Below are 27,156 nucleotides of genomic sequence, written 5' to 3'. Positions count from 1 at the left end.
GATGTGTGGGGTTACAAGAAGAGATAAAATAAGAAATGATTTGATCAGAGGCACTGTAAAAGTTTGACCACTGGGTAAGAAAATACAGGAGATAAGGATGAGGTGGGTTTGGGCATGTACAGCGACGGGAGGAGGATTATGTTGGACGAAGATTGCAGGATTTGGTTTTGGATGGTGTGAGAGGACGAGGTAGACCTAGGATGAGGTGGGGAGATAGAATAGCGGGAGAGTGGTTGGAGGAGAGAGCAAGCATTGGATAGGGCTTTGTGGAGAGGCAGACTAAGAGGAAGGAATGCCGACCCCATTTAAATGGGATAAGGCACAGCCAAAGAAAGAAGAAGAAGAAGAAGAACAGATAAATGCAGGATCAATGAATAAAAAATTGTACACCAATTAAACAGTTGAATAATGTAATAAAAATGAAGTCTGAAACATTGAATGAATGGCTTCTCCCAGCTCTTAGAAATCGCTCAAGTTGCTTTTTGTTACGTTGTCTCTCCCTTATCCCAGTCCTTTAGCTTTGTGCTCATCATGAAATCATCTCGTAATACACTCCATTGACTCTCGTCTATTGCTGGTTCCTGCAAAAAGAATATAATATAGAAAACAAGATGACAAGTAGAAAAATCTCAAATGAAATACGCTGGAAGATTCATTCATAAAATTGAATAGTTTCTCTATCAAGCCAGATATAGATAGTGAGGTCCACGTTATAATGACAGTATTTAATCAACATTGGTGTTGCTTTAGATAGATAGATATATATTACGTCTGGTTGGCCTCAATGGCGTCAGACAAGTCAAAGTGCTAGCAAAAGCGAGACACCATTAATTTTTCATTAAATTTATATCTAGTATATAATTGTTATTTGTCTTTGACTCTATTACAGTAATCAAAATAGTCCTTCAGACTATAAAAGCATTCCTCCTTTAGAAATAATTTCAAACTTCGTTTAAACTTTTTTATCGTTAATATTTCCCGCAACCGAATGGTAGTACTTGGTAAATCTTTCTACCAATATAACTGGGTTTTTCTTCATACAAAGTCAATTTATGATATTCCGAGAAGGTACTCTTATGCCGTGTATTATATTCATGCGTCTTATTAATAGTCTGTAGTGAACACCTTCTAATATATACACACATTTCCAAAATATAGAGACAGGGAACACTGAGAATCTCCATTTTAATAAAATAGTCCCTACAATGTGTTTGTGGATGCAACCTCAACATAGTGCGCAATGCTTTCTTTTGACAAATGAAAATTTTCTGAAGGTTACTCTCTCTAGCTCCCCATAGGGCCACTGAATATGTAATATGAGACTCCACCAAGCAATGATAGACCGACTTCAATAGAGGCTTATTATTTAATTTACTTGAATTCCTTAAGACAAAAATTCCACTCGCTATTTTACTTTCAATCTTATCCAATTGTTCCCCCCAACCCAGCCCTTCCTCCAGTTTCACACCTAAGAAGTCCGTTGAGCTCTTGATTACCAATTCCGACTCTCCAATGAATAATTTAGGTGTTTCATTGTGTCTTAACCTCCTACTCTGATGGGTTTGTAGACACATATAATCTGTATTCGAGGCATTCAACATCAATTTATTATTTGCAAAATATTGGCACAGACTATTCATCACAACATAGGACTCAATTTCCAATTTTCTCAAGCCTTGGCTTCTTGTCACCAGAGTCGTATCATCTGCAAAAACATGCAGATTCTCAATGGGAACCGACCCTGCAACATCATCCTTGTCTATCATTCGACAATACAGATAGAGCTATCCTTTTCTTGCTCCACAAGGTTGCCATATCATTATTCAACAATGTTGAAATGCAATAATAAACAAAGTATTTAATCTCAACTATGGCAATATATTATTTAATCATAGAAAACTTTCTTTCTTAACGAATAAAATATCCTCTATAGAAGGCAGAGGCAAGGCATGGGATCGGCGACGCTGTTCTCTCATCCTTCTCCACTGCCATTATAACGTGGACCTCACAATAGTTGAATATTATCAACTTGAAAAGAATTAACGCTGATGAAGTCAAAGCTCCTGTAATACTGCTCTGAGCTTAATATGTAAGTAACAATGATATACTAGTAGTTCTGTGAACAGTAGACCTCACGCAGTATTCTTATCCACAAGTACCTGATGTCACCTAAAGGTGCGTACAGATATACGCGCCGCGAACATGAGCAATTCACTTTTAATCAGCTGATGCCAAGCTTTTTATATCTGTAGCTTACCGTTTCTGTAAAAATACAGATATAGTCAGCTGATTAAAAGTGAATTGCTCATGTTCACTTTTGAATTCGTATTCCATATGATATAATTCATCCAGTTCCGTAATAATCTTTCCATCTGATTAAAACTAATTTTTTACAATAAAAAATATTGTAATTTCTCTAGCATTATTTAGTTCATTTGATTATTTTCAATCACCTATTGAATTAGTTATTTCAAATACCGATGGGCATGCATAATAATACCATGACTGCAAAACAAAAATATTGAAACCAGAGACCTTAAAGATGCATACCTCTTTGATTGAAACTATAGACCTTATAGAAATACAGAAATAGGCTGGCTTCTCCAGACATGTGTAATCACTTGTCAGCTGATTGTTTATGAATAATATTCTATGGTCTGATTAATCCTATCTTCAGAGTAGATGATATATATAGTGATATCGGAGTAAGGAGGAATTCCTTTTCTTTTCATATTATCCTTAAAATGCAAAATTTCAAAAAACCATGTGCATACATTGACGCGCAGTTGAAAAGGAATATTTCTGCCAAATCTCATAGAATTCTATCAACGCATTTGGCCGTAATTGCGTTACATACATACAGACAAAAGAAAATCAGAGTTAAAACATAGACCTCACTACGTTCGGTCAAAAAAGTGACGTTGACATGGATGACATGTAAAAATTGTGTTGGTTTTAAAGTGCGTACAGACTTATGCGCCAAGAACACACACATCTCTCTTTTTATCAGCTGATGCTACCCTTATTATATCTGTATTTGTATAGAAACAGTAAGATATAGATATAAAATGTATAGCATCAGCTGATGATGAAATAAATGCGTGTGTTAGTGGCACCTTTAGGCTAGGCGCACACCAGTTAGTCAAGACAAGACAAGACATGATCAGACACGTTCAGTCACAATACTTCACATAGATACTTATAAAGACATGTCCAATTGCAATGACTAATCAGTGTGAGTTGCGTCATAAGCAACTATGTGAAGTATTGTGCCTAAACTTGTCTGATCATGTCTTGTCTTGACCTTGGACCAGTTATAGAATAGACACGCCCCATTGTATATTCATACTGAAAGTCGATGAAGCCAACATCTACTGCCATATCGCCAAATCGTGACATCATCATCGTATAGAAAACTTTTCTGTATAGTTTGTTTACATTGTTTTCCATAGGAGATTGTGTCTATTTCAGCGGGAGCGCAGCGGGAGTTTACCATTTCCATAAATAATAATTTACTTTCGTCTGAAATAGAAACAATCTATAATTTTTCCATCCGATGCTGACGTCACGATAGAGTGATATGGCAGTAGATGTGGGCTTCAGAGGCTAGGCTAGACTTCCCAGCGTGTCTATTCTATAACTGGTCTAAGGTATTGACTAACTGGTGTGCGCCTAGCCTAATTATTTATTTAACGTATGTCAGTTACACAGCACATATGAAGCTCATGAGTCTCAAATGTCTACATATACACTATATTTTTTCAATTTCTTCAAGATGTTGTGTAGTTTTCGGTCAGGAGATGAGTTTGTCTGACCGCCATCATTTGCTAAGTCTATTTAGCGTTACCCAATGTGACGCTAAGATATCCATTTATAAAGCATCGAACAGTTATGCAGATAATAAAACTCTACCATGCACTAGATACTTACTTCAACTTTGGGTGGCACCAACTGAGATTTTGTAGGTTTCATCAAGGTGTTCAAAAATTCAGTTTTATTCACAGACTTCAGAACCTTTTCTTGCTTGGAATCTGATGACCCTGCTGTTTTTATTTTCTTTTCTATTGTTTTCTGTTGATCTCTCACGGCGTTGAATAGTTGAACCACTCCTCTGTTGACAAGAAAAAAATGGCCCGATTAATCACAATAATAACACAAGTTCCTCTCGCAAGAAAACAAACTATAGTGAGGTCGACGTTATAATGGCAGTGTTTCATTAGGAATGGTATTGCTATCCTTGTCTATCATTCAACAAAGCGGATAGCGCTATCTCTTTCTCGCTTTACTATGTTGCCAGATCCTTTTTTAATAATGTAGAAATATAATTGACATAATATTCAAACTTGATAATGAAAATTCATTATGAAATCATTGAAAAATATAATTTCTTGCTTGACAAAATATAATTGATTATTTTAAACGAGAATGAACAGTTAATATTACATCAATAAACCTGTACCAGCTACCGTCTATAGAAAGTTTTACTTTTTGTGTAGTTGAGAGGTTGATATTGTGGTAATTATTCATATTGAATGAAAAAGACTGAGAAATTGTCAAAAAAACACTGATTTATTGATAATTAGAAAGACCGGTTTCGGTTATTACACCATTGTCAATCTCTGATAAACTAAAACTAAATACAAGAGCAGCAGAATTTATACTAGTAGGCGAGTACTGCTATTGGTCAAGGGCATGAACGCCTGCCATTGGCCCAGCTAGACAGTCTCCTCCCACTCAAAGATGTGACAAAATGGCGGCTTAAGCAACAGAATCGCCATGATAACAAAATTTACTTTCAGTACAAAATAAGAACCAAGAAAACAAGTGTGAAAGATAATAAAACAAATATGTAAATAGAAAAACTAATAACTAATGTATGCTTACAATTTTATGATAAAACTAAATTCGTAGTGTTGTATTGGTTGAAATGAATCTGGTCATTTAAACTATACTGGGAATTTTCCTTAATTACTCTTGTTATTTCTAAAGCCTCTAGAATATTCAAAGATCTGCCTTTGTTATTAAAATGCAGAAACTCAACATTCTCCTTAACTGTGAACTTGTGATTATTTGTTATCAAATGTTCTGCAAAGTTAGATTCCCCATTTTGTTTATTCCAATCTATAGAAAGCATTGACAAGACAGAGGATCGGCAACGTTGCTCTCCTATCTTTCTCCACTGCCATTATAACGTGGACCTCACTATAGAACATGCAGCATGGAGAAAATATATAGCATGAGAAGATTTCCCATGGTATAGGTCGTTTATGTTCCAAATTTCAAGCCGATTTTTTGTCAACTCAAGCCGATTACTGTCGACTACTGTCTATTATTACTGTTTTGTTGGGGTGAGAGTGTAAAAACGGCACAGAATGAGAGACTACCAGCATCACATAGCTTCACAAGAAAGGAACTACTAGAACTGTCGGCTTGAGTTTACTCTCCTTTATTATACTATGATGGATAATTTTTTTTGTATAGTTGAGTAGTTGATATTGTGGTAATTATTCATATTGAATGATAAAGACTGAGAAATTGTCAAAAAACCACAGATTTATTGATACTTAGAAAGACAGGTTTCGGTTATTACACCATTGTCAATCTCTGATAAACTAAAACTAAATACAAGAGCAGCAGATTAGCAGCAGAATCTTTTTCATTCACTATATAGATAAGATTTATTAGAGCTGGTAACCTTTTCTTTACACTTTTACACTGAGTAAAATTATATGTTATAAACTTCAATCTCCTTATGTAAAGGAAATATGAAAAAAACAAAACGTATTGCCGCATCCACACTATTGCCCAGTGCGTACATTTGACGACGGGCGCGAGAGTGTGGATCAGTGATTTGCCAGCGCTCGCCTTCACTGACCTTCGCTTGCCATCGCTCCGATTTTCGTCGAGCGAAGGCGAGTGGCCAGCCGAGCATCCACAAATGGTCACATAGCAGTGTAGATGGCAAGACCAATGTGGCCAAGCTTACCAGCTTGACGAGAGTGTGAACTAGGCATAACTATATTATTCAGATAGTTTAATGAAATTACTGGAATCTCTTTTTTTGCACTACTGAATATAATATTTTTTTCGCCCCACTTGGTTGTAATGAGCTGGTTTACGTGCGTCATATGGAGGCCGAAAGTGATTGTTTTCTGGCCAGGCCGGTAAAATTTTTACGGCCCTAGGGCTGTAAAATAACCTTGAAGTCAGCTGATTCTGATTTGATGTGAACGTGTTTACAAAATAGTTCATGAAACAGTTTATGCTTCTAGAATTAAATAAAGTATTCTGTAATAAGATACTATCATTTAATTTGGATGAATGAAATACAGATAAGATATAATGAACTATTCAAATTCGATTTTCATAGTAGGATAGAACTTCTAACCTAAACTTCCGCAGTCGACGACAACAAGCATTGTTGACGTTGACATTCAGATTGGCTAAATTTCAAGTGTGCTAAAACAGCTGATCAAAAAAATTTTCATTATTAAATAATTTTGTGTTTTATTATTCAAGAATCAAAACATTATCATCTTATTGTCATTTGAAAGAATAAAAAAGTATAAACTCAACCTCCCACATTAAAACATAATTATACATAATCTTTTAGATTATTTAGACAAATCAGAATAAGAGAAAAAAATACTTGGACAATTTCCTGATATTCAGATTACCTCAGATTTGCTATCAAACCTTTCAGTTTTGCTTTCGGAAGTGCCTATTAAACAATTATTCTCATAAATATATATTGTTTTATTTTTCTGTGTGGCGAAAAATAGCGTTCGCACAACGGGCAAAAATGTGTTTCCGGAAAAGTCTAATTTTCGGCCCTAGGTGCGAAATATACTTATTACATCCTTTAATAATGTATACAATAAGTACATCATCAAAATGATAGGGAGAAAAAAAAGGTAACCTAGTGCTATTCCTCTCCCAAATTTAGATAAGGTTACACCATAGAGAAGCAATAGCGTAAGTAGATATCCCATGGTATAGGGCGTTTATGTCGCAACTTTCACTGTTATCTCAAGCCGATTACTGTCGATTTTTACTGTTTTGGCCGGGTGAGATTGTATGAACGGCACAATATGAGAGACTGCCAGCGTCACATAGCTTTATGAGAAAGAACTACGTGGACTATCGGCTTGAGATAACACAAAAAGTAACGACATAAACAACCTATACCATGGGATATCTACTTATGCTATCATTTCTCTATGGTTACACATAGTCCGAAATAGGTTAGTAGTTGTGCACTCTACAAAATTTTCAGTTCTGAATTATTTTCACATGGTAGATTTTTTAAATTGAGATGCTTCAAAACCAAACATGAAAGAAAAATTCTACATTATTATCACTTAAATAGAAAATATTCACATACCGGTATTAAAGGAATAATTTTGAAGGATCAAAAGACATACTGTTTACAAGAATATATGAGGAGTTCCATCATTCTCTTCATCATCAAAGTTAGTAAATTTTACGAATATTATTCTAATTTTTAGAATATCACAGAAAAAAAAGTATTAACCACGTTGCAGGTTATTAAAGTGAAACCATACCCCTATTTTGGACTTTTAAAATGTTATTTAAATTTGGGAGAGAAATAGTACAAGGAGTATCCTTAGTTTTTCTCTCCCAATCAGTGCTACTTTGTGGAGAATATAAATAAAAAATAAATAAAATAAATAATCATGAGGAGCATCTGAGTGAATGGCTATTCCAACCCGCTCTATATAGTGAGGTCCACGTTATAATGACAGTATGTGATTAACATTGGTGCTGCTATCCTTGTCTATCATTTGACAATGCAGATAGCGCTATCCTTTTCTAGCTCTGGCAACGTTGTCAGTTAATTTTCAACAATGTAAAAATATAGTAAATTAAAATATTTCAAGTAATTATTATTAAAAAAAAAAATCCAATTAAATGCTGTAAATCACTCTGAAGACTTCTGCTACTGCAAATATTGACAACAGGGTAAACAGCTAGATGGAAATTCGATGTGCGCTGCTATACAAAAATTATTTGTCAGCCCAGGAAACGAACCCAGTACCTCCTAACTGCCGGTCAGGAATGACCCTGACACTTAAAATATTTTATCTCAATTATGAAAATGTATTATTTAATCAATTTATTGAGAAATATATTTTCTTTGCATGATTATTCTAAACCAGAACAGTTGATATCACATCAGAAATATCGGTATCAGCTATCCTCTATAGAAGGCAGTGGTAAGGCAGAGATTAGGCAACGCTGTTCTCCTATATTTTTCCACTGCCATTAAAATGTGGATCTCACTACACATTGAGGTCCACGTTATCATGGCAATATTCGATAAACATTGGTGGTGTTATCCTTGTCTATCATTCAACAAAGCAAATACCGCTATCCTTTACTAGCTCCACAACGTTACCAGATTGTGTTTCAACAATGTATAAAGTTTTGTAAAAATTTCCTCTCAAATGCTCAAAAGTAATATTGAATGTTATTTATATTGTAATATTGAAATTATATTGAATTCAAATTACATTAGTACTCACTTAGTCGCTATTCTGCATAAAATTTTCTCTCTATCCTTCTCGAGAATTGATGGTTTAAATCTACCTTTGGAATCTCTGTCTTTTTTCTGTAACACAAAAACAAATTAAATAATTAGACAAACAAATCAGCAGAAGAAACATTTGTAAATTAATTATGTGATGATGAATGATCCAACACATGAAATTATGAAAAATGCACGAGGTTCTGAATGAGAATACAGCATTTTATAGAAACCCAAGCATTGAAGCAGTAATTATGAACATTTCATACGAAGTACTGAGTGAAGTTTGGTTTGCTTGCCTACTGTACTCAAGTAATATCGATTATTACATTACATTCCACAATCACAATACCAAATTAAATGATTGGGAGAGAATCAACAGGATAAACTCTTATGTTCATGTTATAATAACAGGATTTAACTAACATTAGTGTTGCTAGCCTTGTGTATCATTCGACAAAACAGCTGATAGCCCTTTAACGAATGATATATAATTGATTATTTTAAACAAGAATGAACAGTTACATATTATTATACAGGTATCTGATAATTGATAAGGAACTTTGACAATTCTCCGTCACTGGACTGCGGCAAATATGAGGCAAGTATTAGCTATCCTCTATGGAAGGCAGTTGAAGAAGGATCTGGCAACATTGCAGAGCTAGAAAATGAAAGCGCTATTTGCTTTGTCGAATGATAGACAAGGATAGCAACACCAATGTTAATCAAATTCAGCCATTACAACGTGGACTCCACAGAGTCGTTTTATTAAAAGTTGTAAAATAATATTAGTTGAAATTAGTTATTTGTGCAACTAGTGCGCAAAGTGACAGTTTGCTGCATCGAAAGAAACGTGGTTTCTTGAGTGCAGCAGAGGAACTTTGCGCACGTATTTCACATTAAGTTTTTCCTACAGTTACCATTGAATATGAAAAGTGGGTAATAAATTATGAGTAAAATTGCCTGAAATCCATCAAATGTAAATCTGTGTAATTTTATTATTGATAAAAACCTTAATCCCAAAATCCTAAAGTCCTCGTTGTCGTTGGTTATAATATCTACTTAATAATTAGCGCGTTGTGCTTCGTTGCACGTCTGCTCACTATAGCAGCCCAGTCACTGTTACCAACTTCATTTTGATTTTGCTGCACTGTTGCTCCATATAACCTACTAAGTATTTTGCGTTGCCATGTTGCAAATCTGGAGTGCAGAAAAATTTTTCCCGCACTAGAGCGGAAAAGTGATTCTTTGCGTTCTGTAATCAGTGCAGCAATGGCCACTTTTCAACGTAACTGTAGGAAAAAAATATTACTCACCCTTATCCTATCAACATGTTTACGTGTTTGTTCCAGTTTTATAGATTTAGTCGAAACTGGTTCCTCTTCAGTTCTCAAGGCGTTTGAATCCGGTTTGGCTTCTATCACAAAAGATTCTTTCTTATCCTCGATTTCCTCCTCATCAACTGACGCTTTCAACTTTTTCGCTTTTGATAGTACAATTGTTTTCTTCCTTTTCGGCTTATTTGTCCTTAAAATCTTGGCCATCGCATCAGCCCATCCAGGATTATATTTAATCTTACTTTCATTATTTTCTGCATCGTTGTCATCTTCTCTTTCACTCTCAATGTTGTTGTCACTCTCAGCACTTTCAAAGCTTTCTTCTGTCTCACTTGGCTTTTGAACCATTTTTGTTTTGCCCGTCTTCTTCATTTACCTCAGAAGATCACAATTTATATCTGAAATAGAAATAGAATACATAAAAAAATGTACATTATCTCACAAGAATTGGAAAATACATGTAGAAAAATACCTCAACAAGAAAATATTGATAATACTTGATATTTACCCTGACATGCCCTGTTCGTTAAATAATGTATTTAACGTCATTTTCCAAAGCCAGCTATATCAGTACCTTAAGGTGGGTCGTCCACTAGAACCGTTTTCTCCCGAACTAGCATTGGTCGAAAACTACCGAACGATCCCCCAACAAAGAAAGGAATAGATAATCGTCCATTGCAACAGATTCATATCAATAAAACAGATAAATTTTTCAATCCGCATTGAATGGGATTTTCCGGCTCTATCCGGCCGAACTAACTAGTCGAGCTGAGACAACAAAGTGTTCCTAACCTAAAATTGTTTTACAGACTTGTCCATTTTTGTTTTTTGACTGTTTATTTGTACTCATTAGTTTTACAGCTGCATCCAGAAATTCTAGAGTTGTTCTGTTTTATCAAATTGTAACTATGGACAATGAGAAGTTGATAAGTTTGGTTCAAGAGCATGTTCCATTGTGGGATATGCGAGACAAAAGATATCATCGTCGTGATGTTCAAAGGAATCTGTGGACAAAGATTGCTGAACAAATAGGATCTGAAGGTAATATTATTGTAATGAATAACTAATTTAGTAGATATTTATTCAAATGTAAAAATCACAATGTAATCATTGTTTATGAAAAATTTTGGTGGTTATGATAGTAGTTAATTCAATAATTGGAAACCAGCCAAAAATTGAACTAGACTGACGTAAACTGTTTCAATGGACGGCCATATTCGGCCGAATTAAAGGCCGGCAGATTCGTCCGATCCAACGGATCGGTTGAATACGGTTCCAGTGGACGGTTACCCTTAGACAGCTATAGTGAGGTCCACGTTATAATGGCAGTGTTTGATTAGCAATGGTATTGCTATCCTTGTCTATCATTCAACAAAGCGGATAGCGCTATCTCTTTCTCGCTTTGCTCTGTTGCCCGATCGTCTTCCAGCAATATAGAATTAATAATTAACAAAGTATTTCATAATAATTATGAAATTATTGAAAAATATAATTATGACTACAGTAGCTTCCAGAATCTAACCCAGAATCTGCTACATTGATGCAGATCTGTGATATTCATGCGTACAATACCAGACATTTAGCCTCATTGGAGATATCTTGCAGCAGACTAGCTGGAACTTACAAAAGCTTCCCTATAAAATACTTTAACAGACTTCCCAAGTAGTTGAAAGGCTACTCTACTCACTGGGTGAGTTCAGGTAGGAGTCTCTGTCTCTCTATTACGGATATAGCACTTCCACAATGATCGACGGATAAATTGTGTGATTTGAAATCAGAATAATATAGGCTACTAAATACCGTAATTGAAATTTTGACACTAGCAGGTAGAGTGGCCAATGGCCATTGATTTTCACACGCCGATGAATTACCTTGGACCGAGAATCTTGAATAAGAAGTAATGCCAGTAAAATACATATTGGCAACAAATGTGAGGCAATATAAAAGAAGCTGTAAGTGTAAGTCCAGTGCCAAAATACCTGTCATCAAGGTTTTCGTTGCGATCTATTTAATATGTTATTTTGAGCACAAAATCTCAAAGATTTAACTAAATTACTAAATCAAATTGAATTAAATCACAATAAAGTGAAAGTGATATACTAAATGTAATAGATAAAAACAATAATACTGAAACATTTTACTCTGTTTCTTCACACAATAGTGTTAATAGATTTGCTTATGTCTTATGTCATACTGTACTGTATACGCTTGCTTTACTTACAAACAGATTTGAAAGAGGTGCAATTTGTTATGATATTTCTTCCGAACTGCACACAATCAAGAATAATTTGAAAAGTTGATTTAAAAATATTGGAGCACGTGAATGTAAAACGCATTGATTTTTGCTTTTAGGTTATCTTGGACAATAACAAAAACTAGACCAACTCAACCAAGACCAACTAAATAATGTCTTGACTCATCATAGAATCGATGTAGAAGAAATTTTTTAAAAAATAAAATAGAATATCTAATAAAGTAAATGAACTCTCATTATCCATAAAATATGATATATTTTATGTATTTAATCAATTATTTTTATATTTTTTACAATAATTATTTTTGAAGGCGAGCTCAAGGAATCAGCTGTCTCCTTCGTTCAAGTGAAGTTTTGGTCGTCTGCTATAAGTACTTTCTTTCCAATATTGATAAATATATTAGTTTTAATTCAACTAGTCTTCTAATCTAAATGACAATTTTTTATCGATTAAAAACAAATCTAGTGGAGTTGTAAAATATTTTGAGTTCTACTAAAACCTTTGTTTAGTTGTAAATCCATGTTTCAAATGTGAGAAGTTGAGGTTAGCTACTCGCTAATGTCGGTCTGAGCTATTATTTTGTAATATTGTTATATTTCTTTGATGTACCTGTTGCAATTCAATTAATACAAATATTGTAGAAAGAACTGAAGTATGGACAGTGTAAAATAAAACTCCTAATTATTGTTTCAATTGTTCCTATCCTTCTTATAAATCATGGTACTTCACGCATTTCCCCTCGCCAAACTCGGCGCATTACTTTTGAGACAAGTTAGTAAACCAATAGCAAACTTTTTGAAGGAAAGAGCAAAGCAGCATCCATTCTTCAGAACTTATCTTCTTATGCCGCCAGCACAATGTAAGTACAAAAATATACCATCTTATCAATTTCTCAACCTCCTATCTAATATTATGCCTCTAGTAGGAACTACGTTTTATTCCCTGAGGAATAAGGCTCTCCTTTGAACTCTTCTGGGTTCAGGCCTTGCACCGTCTCAGGAAGAACTGGATCCACCAGCCACGGGTTATTGGTTCTCCTGGTGAAGGAAAAAGCCGCTTACCAGGGTGAGTAAGATAACTCTATCACTGGGAGTAGCCTGGTCCATTGGTGTATAGTCAGGTAAAAGCTCCAGAGGGAGGTGACCTAAACTCTTCGTTTCTGGGCACTGTGAAACCTCTGGCAAAGTTTTGGGGTTTTTCATTGGGAGTCCATACTATAGGAATTTTTTCCATAAGAAATTTAGTTTGCTGAGTGAGAGTGAGCTGCTCAATATCATCTTGAACTTTAAGACAACCTACAGTCAGGACTTCTATGGCCTATCCACATACAAAGCGAGGCAGATATACTGGCTGGCCCACTTCTACTGCTAGTGAACGCATGTCTCTCTGAGGGTGTTTTCCGGACTATCTCAGTGTCTAAAACGGTGCCAGTTTTCAAGAAGGGCTTTCCTGATGATATTGGAAATTTTCGTCCAGTCTCCATTGTGCCACACTTGGGAAGATCATTGAGACTGCTAAGTTAAGAGAGATGACCAGGTTCCTCGAATGCAACAATCTGCTTGGAGACATGCAGCACGGATTCAGAAGGGGGAGGTCGACCTCATCTGCTGTGATTGGTCTTGTGGAGAGGATCAACGAGGCTTTTGAAGAACAGGGATTAATTGACCTTGTTCTATGTGATTTATCAAAGGCATTCGACTGTTTCTCCCATGAAGTCCTGCTCAGAAAGTTGAAAAGGTAGGCTACGGTTTTCAGGGAAAAGCATGGGGTGTGGTTGCTGATTACCTTGGTAACAGACAGCAGGTCGTATCAATCATGGGTGCTACTTCACATGGAGTACCCCAGGGCTCAGTGCTTAGACCACTGTTATTCCTGATCATGATAAATGACCTGCATCTGCGTAACTCCAGCCTGCTTTTTGCAGATGATGCTACCATCTTGGGACAGATAAAGAGGCCAGAGGAAGCTAAGCTGAAGGCTCACAAGCTTTTTGAAGAGGCAAAGAGTTGGTTTTGCACAAATAAACTCAAGTTGAATGAGAGCAAAGCCCAAGAGATGCTGTGTACACTGGCCAGAACAGCGGTTGTCAATGCTGCTCCTGTCACCTAGCGTGGACAGCAAGTTGTCATGGGAACCTCACATCATCAAAGTCTGTAGAAAAATTTCTAGAGTGGTCTATTTGCTCCGGAAAATGAGAGGTCTTATAAGTTCCCATAGACTGCTGATGCTGTTTCAAGCTGTGTTCAGCTGTCATATCCAGTATGGAATACTTGTGTGGGGTCATTCAGCTCAGGACATTCTCCTGCTTCAAAAAAAGGCACTTCGTGTGATGACTTATAGCAAGTTTGGTGCTGACTGCCAGCCCATATTTCAACGTCTGGGCATCCATACTGTGTATGGACTTTACATATTAGCATCACTCTTGCACGTCAAAAACCACCAGTCTATGTTCTCAAGAAGAGAGGAAGTGCACACCTACAATACTCGGGGGAGGACCAACTTAGATGTTCCGCGCCGTCGACTGTCTAAGGTTATGGATTGTTTTCCGGTGCTGGCAATCAAGATGTTTAACTGCCTGCCACATTCAGTGAAGGGGCGCTCAGCTACCGCGTTCAAGAACACCCTATCAAGGTAGCTCATTGGGAGGAGCTTTTACTCTAGAGGATTTTTCAATGATGACTATGCTGGTCTGTGACGCCGCCATCTATGTGTAAAATACAGTTTTAATTTTTGACACGAACTATCCGGGGAAGCCTGGTCATCGATCACGATGATGGATATGAGATGTCATCTGGACACTCCGTCTCAGGGAGTAGCTGGGCACAGTGATGCCTATGGCGGAGTTTTGGGGTTTTCTAGTGAGGGTTCAGACTGTGGGAAACGAGTACCCTCTTCTCTGGAAGTAGCAGGAATCCCAGACTGCGATGAAGATAACTAAAGTAACAAGTAGATCGTTGTTTCCATGGGTAACGCCTCCGGCTCTATAGTGAGGTCCACGTTATAATGGCAGTGTTTGATTAGCAATTGTTTTGTTATCCTCGTCTATCATTCAACAAAGCTGATAGCACTATCTCTTTTTCGCTCAGCTCTGTTGCCAGATCGTCTTTCAACAATGTTAATGATTTATTAACAAAATATTTCATCTTAATTATGAAATTATTGAAAAATATAATTTCTTGCTTCAAATCAAATAATTTATTTTGCCATACAATAAATACATATTAAAAAACAAATAAAAGAAAATACACAATTTTATAATTAAAAGTATAATGAAATAAAAAGTGAGCATAAATAATACCAAAATCATAATTAGATATTTTTCATGTGTAATTTGGCATCACCAGCGAAAGGAAATAAGCCTTGCCCGCTGGTGAGAGTTGTAATCAGTTAGTTATGCTTGAATAAATTTGTTACATTGGTTGTTTCCTATTTTTATACAATAATAGAGAAAAAATCCACGCTTTAAAATATGTTTTTAAAAATTAGATAATACTTTCAATTGAAAAGAAATAGTTTTCTATTATCCATTTTTTCAGTATTTTGTAATTAATTCTTGCCTCCAGATCAAAAAGCAATTAATTTATGAATCTTGTACTTACATAAATGAGCTGTCTTCTAACTACTCCTTAATAAAATATAATTGATTATTTTAAACGAGAATGAACAGTTAATATTACATCAATAAACCTATATCAGCTACCGTCCATAGAAGGCATTGACAAGACAGAGGATCGGCAACATTGTTCTCCTATCTTCCTCCACTGCCATTATAACGTTGACGTCACTATAGAAGTAGCATCATAGTAGGTCGAACCCCCTTCCCTCTTTTTTTGCAACCGGGCTATAATGCTGACCATTCTATGATTTAAATCGAGACAAATTCCAATCTATTTCATTTTTGAACTTTGTTTTCACCACTTTTAATGTCTCTGCTGCAGTCTATAACTGGTGCGAGGTGAAGATGAAGATGTGGTTGTTGAACTGGATTCATAAATGTTGATCTGGAAGCAAGAATTAATTACAAAATACTAAAAAATTGGATAATAATAGAAAACTATTTCTTTTCGATTGAAAGCATTATCTAATTTTTTAAAAACATATTTTAAAGCGTGGATTATTATTTTTTTCTCTATTATTGTATAAAACTAGGAAACAACCAATGTAACAAATTTATTCAAGCATAACTAACTGATTGCAACTCTCACCATCGGGCAAGGCTTAATTCCTTTTGCTGGTGATGCCAAATTACACATGAAAAGTATCTAATTATGATTTTGGTATTATTTATGCTTAATTTTTATTTTATTATTTCATACTTTTGATTATAAAATTATGTATTCTCCTTTATTATGTTTTGAATATGAATATGTATTTATTGTATGGCAAATAAATGATTTGATTTAAAACCTGTGCATATTAACATGATCGATATTAAATTTATCCATTTTCCAACAGTGTTTTTACCACTCTTAATGTCTCTGTTGCAGTCTATAACTGGTGCGAGGTGAAGATGAAGATGTGGGTGCTGAACCTGGGCAAACCTGTACAGGTGCCCCCCCTCAACGAAGCCATGGCCATAGATCTGGGCGCCAATGTCCTCGGGGAGGGCATTGTCTTCATAGTCGCCGCTGGCATTGTCGGATATGAGTATAACCGACAGGTAAGGTTGAAATGAGAATGGAAATTTTAAAATTATCATTCCTAGACCAAAAATTTTAACTTCTTACTTTTTATTCCCGATGTCTTCCTCACGGTCCTGGGATTGGGGAATCGTCAATGAATTTGGTCTCCTCTGTCAGAGTTGCAAGAAGGTGTGTAGAGTATCTTGCTCTATACTCTAAGGTGGTGGTACGTATGCTCCTCAATAAATTCGGTCACTGCATAGTACGGTCTTGCAATGAGGTATTTTTCAGCTGTCCGTGAATCCCTCAAAGTATTTAGGCTGTCTGGTAGATGGTTGAAGAAATGTGAGCCTGCTTAGGTAGGTATGTACTTGAATTTGCCGAGCCTGTGTTGCGGAAGGTCAATCAATGTTCAGCTTGCTTCTTGTGTTATGTGTGTGTTGACTATTTCTGAGACTCGGGTTTGAGTCTATGGCAAGGGTTATGGTTTCAAGTATGTAGATTGAGACCACTGTAAGCAGTTTGTTTTCGACAAATAATGGTCTACAATGCTCCAGTGCATCTCTTCTTAGGATGGTTCGTAAGGCTTTTCTCTGACTTCATAGAACTCTGTCCATGTGCACCTGCGCTGATGCTCCTTAGGCAACAATGCCATATCACAGCTGTGAGGAAAATAGGACATGATTTTAAATTATCATTCCTAGATCGAAAATTGAGTGGCGGAGCAGCGATTTGTGATTTTATAACCTTATAATAATTTGGAAAACATTACCTTTTATCAAAATTTTGGAGAGAAATGGGACAGGCTTAGCCTAGTTTTTCCTCTATGGTCATAATTATATTATGTGTATAGGGTTATGTACAATAGATGAAATTAATGAAATAAAGGGTAAAACTTATCTCAATGGGGGCATGGAACGGTGAAGCTAGAACAATACAACTGTGAGACCCTTTGGCAGGTAGATTTAGCACATTTTCGACCCTTGTGCAATGAAGCGTGTGCCCCCATCCTGTTAAGTTTAGTGACGTTATTCCACACTTGGACTTTTACTGCGGGATTCCCATTTCCGTGTTCTGTACAGGTCCATCAAAGTTATAATTTCCAACTATTATACAGTTTATACTCTGTAGCTCTTGGTGTAACATGGAGTTCTTGCAGAGCTTATCAAGATGCGACAAAGATCTAAACCATGAAGGCATATACCAGTTTTTATTGATGTACAATCGAATTGCTAATCAAAGGATATTGATATGTTCGTTGTGTGGTAAAAACCTTAGACCAGTTATAGAATAGACACGGCCCATTGTATATTCGTACTGAAAGTCAATGAAGCCAACATCTACTGCCAAATCCACCCATCTTGACGTCACAACAGTGACGTCACGCATCGTATAGAAATTATAGAAAACTTTTTTGAGTTTATTGTGTAAGTGTTTGTGGTGTTTAACTCAAACTTACATTGTTGTTAAACATAGCTTGTTTTCCATAGCAGATTGTTATTTATTTATGTAATTATTATTATATTATGAAAATGGTAATCTCCTGCGCAGCATATAATTGCACTGAAATTTTTAGGAAAAAAAGTGGAATGCGTAAGTTGAAATTTATACTCATAAATATTGTAAGTTGTAACTGTAATATTATCTTTGGTTATGATGTAAGTGAACTCATTGCAGCATGACAATAAATTAGTTTTGTAGGCTACCGTACCTTATTATTTTCAAAACACATTATAACTTTGAAGCCAATATCACATAACACATTATAACTTAACCGATATCGTTTTTGCCCGTAGCTAGAAATAACCTAAAAACACCATGAATCTGAAATAGACACAATCTGGAAGTTTTCCATACGATGTGTGACGTCACTGTTGTGACGTCAAGATGGGTAGATTTGGCAGTAGATGTTGGATTCAGAAGCTAGACTTCCCAGCGTGTCTATTCTATAACTGGTCTAAGGTAAAAACCAAACCCTGCAATTGAATGGTGTGTTTCACGCGATGAATGTTCTGGAGCCACTGACACGCATCTTCTTCAGCATCATGGAGGGCCGACAGCCCTCCATGATAGGAGTGTTGTGGACACTCAGATATTAGGTGGTTCATTGATTGGATTTGTCCACATTGGCACAGAGGATCAGATGTGTATCCCCATGCTGTCATCAGCTCAGCACACCTTCCCACCTGCGTCCTGAACCGGTTAAGGCCACACCACTCTCTACGTCTCAGCTGGGTGCCAGGAACAATGTCATTAGGGTCATCCACAAGGCCTTTGTTCCTGACCTCTCCCTGCAACCATCTCAGTCTCCATAACTCCCTTGCACTTCTAATTTCCTCTTGCTCGTCAAGTCTCAAGTATCTTCTTGACTTGAGGCGCCTTGGTGGAGGGTTAGCCAAATCTCTAGAGACTGGGAGATCCTCATGAATGTGTTGCAACTGGGAAATGAACTTGTTCTTCTTCTCCAACCTTCTGAGATCTGATGGCATGATGTTACTAAGCACAGGCAACCACTCAGTCTCTGTTGGTCTCAATGTCCCACTAATCTTCCTCATAGTTTCATTGAAAACTGTATCAATTTTCTCAACATGTCTGCTGCGAGCCCAGACAGAAGAGCAGTACTCCCCTGTACTGTACAGAAGTGCAAGACTTGATGTTCGAAGGGCATTTATGTCACAACCCCAGGTTGTTCCCGCAAGTTTGCTGATGATATTTAGCCTTGTCTTCAGTTTATCTATCAACCCCTGCAGATGTTGTCGATATGTGAGGGAAATCAAGTCTGACTCCTATGTAACGGGGAGCTTCCTGATGAGATATTCTTTTGCCACATAACCTGAGATCAATTGTCTTTTTTGCATGCTGGTTACTAAGATGGAATATTGTTGAGACAGTTTTGGATGGGTTTGGCTTCAAGAACCACTGCTGGAAGTATTCTGCCATTAACTCAAAGTCCTCATTCAACACAATTTGGAGCTGATCAAAATTTCGACCTTGAGTAACAAGCCCAATGTCATCGGCATAAATAAACGTGCGTGATTAAAAGTCCTAATTTTTTTTTGTAATTAATGGATGAAAAGTCCTGACTCCTAGTGAAGATTTTTTTAATTTTTTGTTTTTAATCTGTTGGTTAATTAATCCATTTCTGTTTGTATTTTAGGTCCGTAAAGAGGCCGCCAAAGAGGCTGCTCGCAAGGAAGAAATGAGTGTACTGAACTACACCATCCAAGAACTCTACTTCCAAATAGAACAACAGTCGGCACAACTCAGAGAACTCCACAGAACCGTTCACAGTCTGGAGGGCAAGGCGCTCCAAAAACCATGGAAGTTCATCTCCTCCAAGGAGGGGGATGATACATCCAAACCACCCCCAAAACCCCCTACTAGTCCGCCTATAACACCCATTAGTAGTCCGATTAGTAGTCCGACTAGCGGTCCGATTAGCAGTCCACCCGCACCCCAAATCATAGACAACAAACATAGCCATTCTCATCATCATCACTACGATCATGCCACATATGAAACGGTTCCTATGCATTTGGAGCATATTAATAGAGTAGTGGTCGATGAACCAGGTGTAATTTTGAATGCAGTTTCCTATCTGACTAACGACATATTCAATTTCAAAAACGATTACTTCAGGGTTATACATTTGCAAGATGAACGTTAGGGTTAGATGTTGTTGAATTTTCAGTTTCTATGCAGTCTATTGGTTGATAGAATTTCTTTACCTCCACAGCTACTCAGAAAATTTATAGGATTTTAATAGTTACGGTACCGTACTGTATCTCCATAACTACTCAGAAAGATTTATATGAATTTCAATAGTTACTGTACTGTATTTCTTGAAACATAATATCATGAGGATATCACGAAAATGAATTCCATACAGACTATCTCTGTAAGAAATTTTCAATTTGAAAAACGAAAGCTTCACTGTTATAGATTTGGAATATGATTGCTAGGTTCAGATGTTGAATTTTCAGTTTCTATGCAGTCTATTTTTTGATAGGAATTTCAATATGTGTAGAAACATAATTTGAGGATTTCAGGACAATGGAATTCAATATAGGAAACCCATTCAATATTGTCTTATTCAATATTGTAAGACATTTTCAATTTGAAAAACGAAAACTTAACTGTTATAGATTTGGAATATGATTGCTAGGTTCAGATGTTGAATTTTCAGTTTCTATGCAGTCTATTTTTTGATAGGAATTTCAATATGTGTAGAAACATAATTTGAGGATTTCAGGACAATGGAATTCGATATAGGCAACCCATTCAATAGGTAAGACATTTTCAATTTGAAAAACGATAACTCAAGAGTTATAGATTCGGAATATGATTGCTAGGTTTACATGTTGTCGAATTTTCAGTTTCTATGCAGTCTATTTTTTTGATAGGAATTTCAATATGTGTAGAAACATAATGTGAGGATTTCAGGACGATGGAATTCGATATAGGCAACTCATTCAATATGTAAGACATTTTCAATTTTAAAAACGATATCTTCAGAGTTATCGATTTGGAATATGATTGCTAGGTTTAGATGTTGTCGAATTTTCAGTTTATAAGTAGTCGATTTATTGATTTATGAGAATTTCAATAGTTACTGTATTTGTGAAACATAATGTGATGATGTCAAGACAATGGAATTCGATATAGGCTACTCAGTTGATATCGTCTTATTCAATGTTCAAGACATTTTGATAAACATTCGATTTGATAAACGATAACTTGAGAGTTATGGATTTGGATTATGAATGCTAGGTTTAGATATTGTTGATTTTGTCAAATATTGTAAAAACATAGAAGTTTAGGCTGTGCAAAGGCTAAAAAAAACTTTCTACTCGTGATATTTTTCTAAGTTTTTCGATTTGTATATCATCAAGCTATCAAAATGAAAAAGTTTTCTCAGGAAAACATTTTTTTCCGATCATTACTTTTTGAGATATGAGCGACTGAAGTTTGAATTTTTGGGACAGAACATTTCAAATTCGGTACGATATAAATCCATGAGATTTAGAGGATGGATTCTTCATGGTATTGTTGATCTAGTAAAACAAAAATTTTCTGAAAATATCAATTTTTGGAAAAGTTATTCAATTTACCAAAAATAACTCAACTAAAAGTTTTTTTTGGTTATTTTCAGTAAATTGAATAACTATCTTAGAAATTGATATTTTCAGAAAGTTTTTCTTTTACTAGATCAACAATACCATGAAGAGTCTATCCTCTAAATCTCATGGATTTATCTCTTACCGAATTTGAAATGTTCTGTCCCAAAAATTTTAACTTTAGGCGCTCATATCTCAAAAAGTAATGATCAGAAAAAATGTTTTCCTGAGAAAACTTTTTCATTTTGATAGCTTGATGATATACGAATCAAAAAACTTCGAAAAATATCACGAGTAAAAAGTTCATTTTCAGCCTTTGCACAGCCTTAAATACTGTACTTCATGTAAAAGTGATTAGCCACGACAGTTTGAAGATGCCACGACAATAAAAAAATGAATACATTTTCCAAGTCAAAAGTGTAATAGATCTGTAATAGATTTGCAGCTCCTGCTCTGTTTTATATACGAATTCGAAATAGAAATACAGTAATGCTTTCTCTGAAAACAGCTTATTTTTCTATGGATTCATTTGGTTGTTATGATTTATGTCCAAATGTTCGTACAGATTTATGCGTCACGAACACTTTCCATCATCTTATACTATGCTAATACTGTATCTTAGAGCCTGTTCACATGACAGCGATTTACGCTCGGTTGTCGCGTGATTGACCAACCGAGCGGTTGCCAGGTATAGGGAAACACATGGTGCCGTACACATGCATCGCTCGGTTTTAGTAGTCGCCGGCGAATCGCGGCGGTTGTAATCTCAGACTTAACCGAGGGCAAATCGCTCATGAATCGCTGTCATGTGTACGAGACTGGCAAATCGAGCGATTTGCCAACCGCGCGACAACCGAGCGTAAGTCGCTGTCATGTGAACAAGCTCGTAGGCTGGTCACACACCGGTTAGTCAAGACAAGACATGATCAGACACGTTTAGTCACAATACTTCACTTAGTTGCTTATGAAGACATGTCTAATTTTGCAATGACTAATCAGTGTTAGTTGCGTCACATGCAGCTAAGTGTTCGCCTAGCCTTACTGTTTCTATATAAATACAGATATTCTACAGATATATTGAGAATAGCATCAGCTGATAAAAAGTGAGAATCGTGTGTTCTTGGCGCATAAGTACGCTCCTTAAGGTAGAATGTTAATTCCATGAGATTGGCAATTAAAGTAGACTGTATAAGATAAAATTATGTACAGGTATGTCTTGTCTATCCACCATTATCTTAAATAATTGGTCTAAGCTCAAATCATTATTCGCATGATAAAAAATAGTCATAATTCAATGAAGAATTGCTACATATTATATTAATGAAACACTATTATTTTTCGTTCTCAGAATATTCTTAGCTGAGTTTTTAAAATTATACTCTATCAAGCCGTGTTTACACCAAAGTTATTAACAAAATGTTAATAACTTAATCCTTATAGATTCTATTAGATTGAACGGAACTTGACAAACACATAATATGTTCATCATGTGTATGATAAGTTATGTTCAATCTAATAGAATCTATAAAGATTAAATTATTAACATTTTGTTAATAACTTTGGTGTAAACGCAGCTTTACTCATTTTATTTTGAACAAATAAATCATACCAGTGAACTATCTTGTGTATGTTTTCAATTATGTATCAAATTGAAGAATACATTAAATTTATTGTTTGGCTTTCAATCAAGATGAGTACCTTATTAGTTTATTCTTATTTGGATTAGTTTGCTATGCTTTCTTTCTATTTATATTTAATAGGATCTTCTATTTCAATGCCTAGTTGATTAGTATTTTATATTATTATTGAAAGATCTCTTCTTGTTCATTGAAATCGAGGTGTTACATGATATTATATAAAATTACAGTGTAAAACAAAAAAAACATCAAATTTTGGATCTTGAATAATAGTTACTAAAACTATTTCAACGTATTGAAAGGTTAAATCTAGGTGTATCCAGAAAGATATTATAGATAAAACTATGAATAACGCCAATTATACAAATATACCACAGTTTTATAAATCTAATTATTAAGGAAATGATTGACTACACTCACTTTTGATTAAATTCACTATATTTAACTAACTTTTGGCCAATGATAAACTTTTCGAACATAATACTGTAGAACCTACATTAGGTTGAACCATTAAATGCAATAGATAGAGTGAGGAGTACAGTAAGCAAAATCAATATACAATCCAATCAACAAGTATGTGCCGGTTGCACAAAAGCCGGTTAAATTTTAATCGTGATTGATTCCACGAGAACCAATCAGAGAATCCGTCTTATCAAAAAGATCTTCTCTTTTGAGAGAAGATCGAGAGACGAGAACCAATCGGAGAATATATTTTTGATAACTCTGATTGGTTCTCGTAAAATTAATCACGGTTAAATCCGATTTAACCGGCTTTTGTGCAACCGGTCCATGTGTTTTATTATTTCTATCCATGTAAAACTATTCAACATTTTGTTTTAATGAGTAGCGATCTTTATACAGATTGATACAATTAATAGAGAATTCTATTAAATATTGTAGAACAATTTTAATCTACCTTATAAAATATTTGTAGTTCCTTCATTGAGTTACAATAGAAAAAACTGTTAAGTTTTCTCATAGTTAGATTTAAACGTATATACATAGATTACGATCAGTGAGAAATTGTGTTGACTTTCTCAAAGTGAAATCGATATAAAATCCAATCAATTTTTGTTCCACAAGGCAACTCCTATCATACAGTTCAGAGAGTTCTTGATATTCATCAAACACTATTTCATAAGTTGTCATCTTCAATACAAATAATCGAAGACATATTAAATGTAATTAAGATTGCAATATTTTGTTTTGGAAAATTGTACAATTGAAAATTTGTAAGGATGTAAATAGTAGCTAAAAGTCTGTGGTCATAGTTAAGGTACACTATGTTACTGTTTTACCATTATGAAAATAAAATGTTACTTTGTTCAAGTTGTGTTGTTTTCTTATTTCAAATTATTAGTTTGTTCCATATTCAGAGAAATTCGGTACAATAATAAGTACTAATGGTAAAACGAAATACAGAGCGGTTGATATAAGTTACTTATCAGAAACAAAAATAGAGTTGGGTTTATCTGTCGTAAGATTCACTTCTAACTGCTATTAACTGCTATATTCACTTCTATTAGCATTTGGTTGAATGGGAAGAATTGCTGTTTATAAGTAATGCTGATGCCCGGTTGCACAGAAGCCTGTTAAATTTTAACCGTGATTAAATGCTACGAGAACCAATCACAGAAGTCTTTTTTCCAAAAATCTTTCTATATGGTTGGTTCTCGTGATTAAAATGTTTGAAATTTAACAGTCATTTGTACAACAGCGCCTGAGAGTTATAATGTGATTCACAACAAATTCCAAGATATATTTTTCAGAGTGATTGCTAAGTCACTACCTGAAGCGCTGGAGATGACATGAAGGTTAAGTGACTATAAACAGAGAAACTAGCGTAAGTAGATATCCCATGGTAAAGGTCGTTTATGTCGCAACTTTTACTGTTATCTCAAACAGATAGTCCACGTAGTTCTTTCTCTTGAAGCTGTGTGACGCTCGTAGTCTCTCATACTGTGCCATTCATACACTCTCACCCAAAAAAACAGTAAAAATCGACAGTAACAGTAAAAGAGAGAGAAGGCTTGAGATAACAGTAAAATTTGCAACATAAACGCCCTATACCATGGGATATCTACTTACGCTATTGTTTCTCTATGCTATAGAGTTTCTATAGTCTCTGTACATGAAAGTGCAGAAAATGAAGTTGGATTCAAATTATCAAGTCAGCACTTGATTACCTACCTTTTGTGTTGCTATCCTTGTCTGTAATCGGACAAAGTAGATAGCTCTATCTTTCTCTAAATTATTGGTTTTCGGATAAAATTTCTATAGTCTATGTATATATGAAGGTACAGGAAATGAAGTTGGATTCAAATTATCAAGCCAGCACTTGATTAACCTTTTTTGTTGCTATCCTTTTGTCTGTAATCGAACAAGGTAGATAGCTCTATCTTTTTCTAAATTATTGATTTTCGGCTAAAATTTCTATATTCTCTGTATATGAAAGTGCAGAGAATGAAGTTAGATTCAGATTATCAAGCCAGCACTTGATTAACTTTTGTGTAGCTCTATCTTTCTCTAAATTATTGGTTTTCGGCTAAAATTTCTATAGTCTGTAAATAAAGGTGCAGGAAATGTAGTTAGATTCAAATTATCAAGTCAGGGTTGATTACAAAGGTTGATTACCTTTTGTATTGCTATCCTTGTCTGTAATCGGACAAAGAAGATAGCTCTATCTTTTTTTAAATTATTGGTTTTTTGTTAAAATTTCTATAGTCTCTGTCTATGAAGGTGCAGAAAACGTATAATTTGGATTTAAATTATCAAGCCAGCACTTGATTAACTTTTGTGTTGCTATCCTTGTCTGTAATCGGACAAAGTGGATAGCTCTATATTTTTCTAAATTATTGGTTTTTGACTATGAATAGAGTACCGTACAAAACAATTGTCTATTCATAATCTTTATTAATCAACAATACAATTTTTCAGTTGGGTTTATGTACAGTAAATATATTTCTTATAATTTACAAATTTCTCAATAATTATTTTTAGGGATAACTGAGAAAAAATATTTTATCTGAATCATTAGCCTACCTAAATCTGGCTATATTTCTCAATTAATATTCGTATGGCTTTTATTGGTGGGGAGTCCCTGACGGAAGTTCCACCTCGTCTGAATATATCATTTGAGCTGTCAATGGGTTTTACGACTGTCATACTTCAGCCAGTCATATTCCACTTCAGGGAATAATTTCATAATAGTGAAACAATAATACTATTAATAGGTAGAAAAATTTATTATAGATTAGCTAGCTCATTCCAATGAATCAGATCCTACACAATAATTCTATGAGATTCATGTATCATTTGATAAATATATATTATGAATATTCAGGTGTGGTAATTTTTTATTGTTTTGTTGAAACTCTGGATCCAAAAGGCTTTATAAAAGTTGAATGTAAGTATCATAAATTATCCAAATTAATTCAACACGGAACTAGTTTAAAAACTAGAAGTGGAATTATTATTTTTAATTCAACATCTCTCAACCCAATTTTTCTATGAAAGTGAAAAATCCTTCTCCAAAAGCTTTTGAAGAGCGTTGACACGCTTCTCTAGTTCAGTTATTTTGATGTCGTTCCCTGAATCTGAAATAAATTTGAAATAATTATAAATAGGATTTCGAAAAATC

General features: G+C 35.1%; 2 protein-coding genes across 3 annotated transcripts; one reads left to right on the top strand and one right to left on the bottom strand.

The window, feature by feature from the left end:
- Nucleotides 1-393: 393 nt before the first annotated feature.
- LOC111059299 (RRP15-like protein) lies at nucleotides 394-12,290 on the bottom strand. The gene is made up of 5 exons (XM_039425518.1): nucleotides 12,107-12,290; nucleotides 9,865-10,283; nucleotides 8,547-8,632; nucleotides 3,931-4,111; nucleotides 394-581 (listed from the first exon to the last, which is right to left on the bottom strand). The coding sequence occupies exons 2-5, from the start codon at nucleotides 10,255-10,257 to the stop codon at nucleotides 486-488; spliced, it is 756 nt and encodes a 251-aa protein (XP_039281452.1). The 5' UTR covers nucleotides 10,258-10,283; nucleotides 12,107-12,290; the 3' UTR covers nucleotides 394-485.
- Nucleotides 12,291-12,460: 170 nt separating this feature from the next.
- LOC111059300 (putative OPA3-like protein CG13603) lies at nucleotides 12,461-21,259 on the top strand. Of its 2 annotated transcripts, XR_005571019.1 has the most exons (4): nucleotides 12,461-12,999; nucleotides 16,628-16,800; nucleotides 19,920-20,724; nucleotides 21,115-21,259. XR_005571019.1 is itself a non-coding variant. In XM_022346934.2 (3 exons), exons 1-3 carry the CDS (start codon nucleotides 12,858-12,860, stop codon nucleotides 20,427-20,429), a joined length of 825 nt encoding a protein of 274 aa, XP_022202626.2. In that variant the 5' UTR covers nucleotides 12,461-12,857; the 3' UTR covers nucleotides 20,430-21,259. The 2 variants fall into 2 exon arrangements, 1 of the variants encoding a protein (XP_022202626.2); XM_022346934.2 differs by having other exon boundaries at nucleotides 19,920-21,259.
- Nucleotides 21,260-27,156: the final 5,897 nt, after the last annotated feature.

The sequence above is a fragment of the Nilaparvata lugens genome, chromosome 4, assembly GCF_014356525.2.
Source record: "Nilaparvata lugens isolate BPH chromosome 4, ASM1435652v1, whole genome shotgun sequence".
NCBI classification, from domain to species: Eukaryota; Metazoa; Arthropoda; class Insecta; order Hemiptera; family Delphacidae; genus Nilaparvata; species Nilaparvata lugens.
The sequence above is the reverse complement of the archived record's forward strand: the minus strand, read 5'-3'. Positions and strand labels throughout refer to the sequence as shown.

Coding starts and splice junctions, on each gene's coding strand:
- LOC111059299 (XM_039425518.1), bottom strand. CDS start 10,257: ATGAAGAAGACGGGCAAAACAAAAATGGTTCAAAAGCCAAGTGAGACA. Junction 8,633..9,864: donor AACATGTTGATAGGATAAGG/GTGAGTAATATT, acceptor TTTGTGTTACAG/AAAAAAGACAGAGATTCCAA. Junction 582..3,930: donor TGGTGCCACCCAAAGTTGAA/GTAAGTATCTAG, acceptor TTCTTTTTGCAG/GAACCAGCAATAGACGAGAG.
- LOC111059300 (XM_022346934.2), top strand. CDS start 12,858: ATGGTACTTCACGCATTTCCCCTCGCCAAACTCGGCGCATTACTTTTG. Junction 13,000..16,627: donor TCTTATGCCGCCAGCACAAT/GTAAGTACAAAA, acceptor TCTCTGTTGCAG/TCTATAACTGGTGCGAGGTG. Junction 16,801..19,919: donor GATATGAGTATAACCGACAG/GTAAGGTTGAAA, acceptor TTTGTATTTTAG/GTCCGTAAAGAGGCCGCCAA.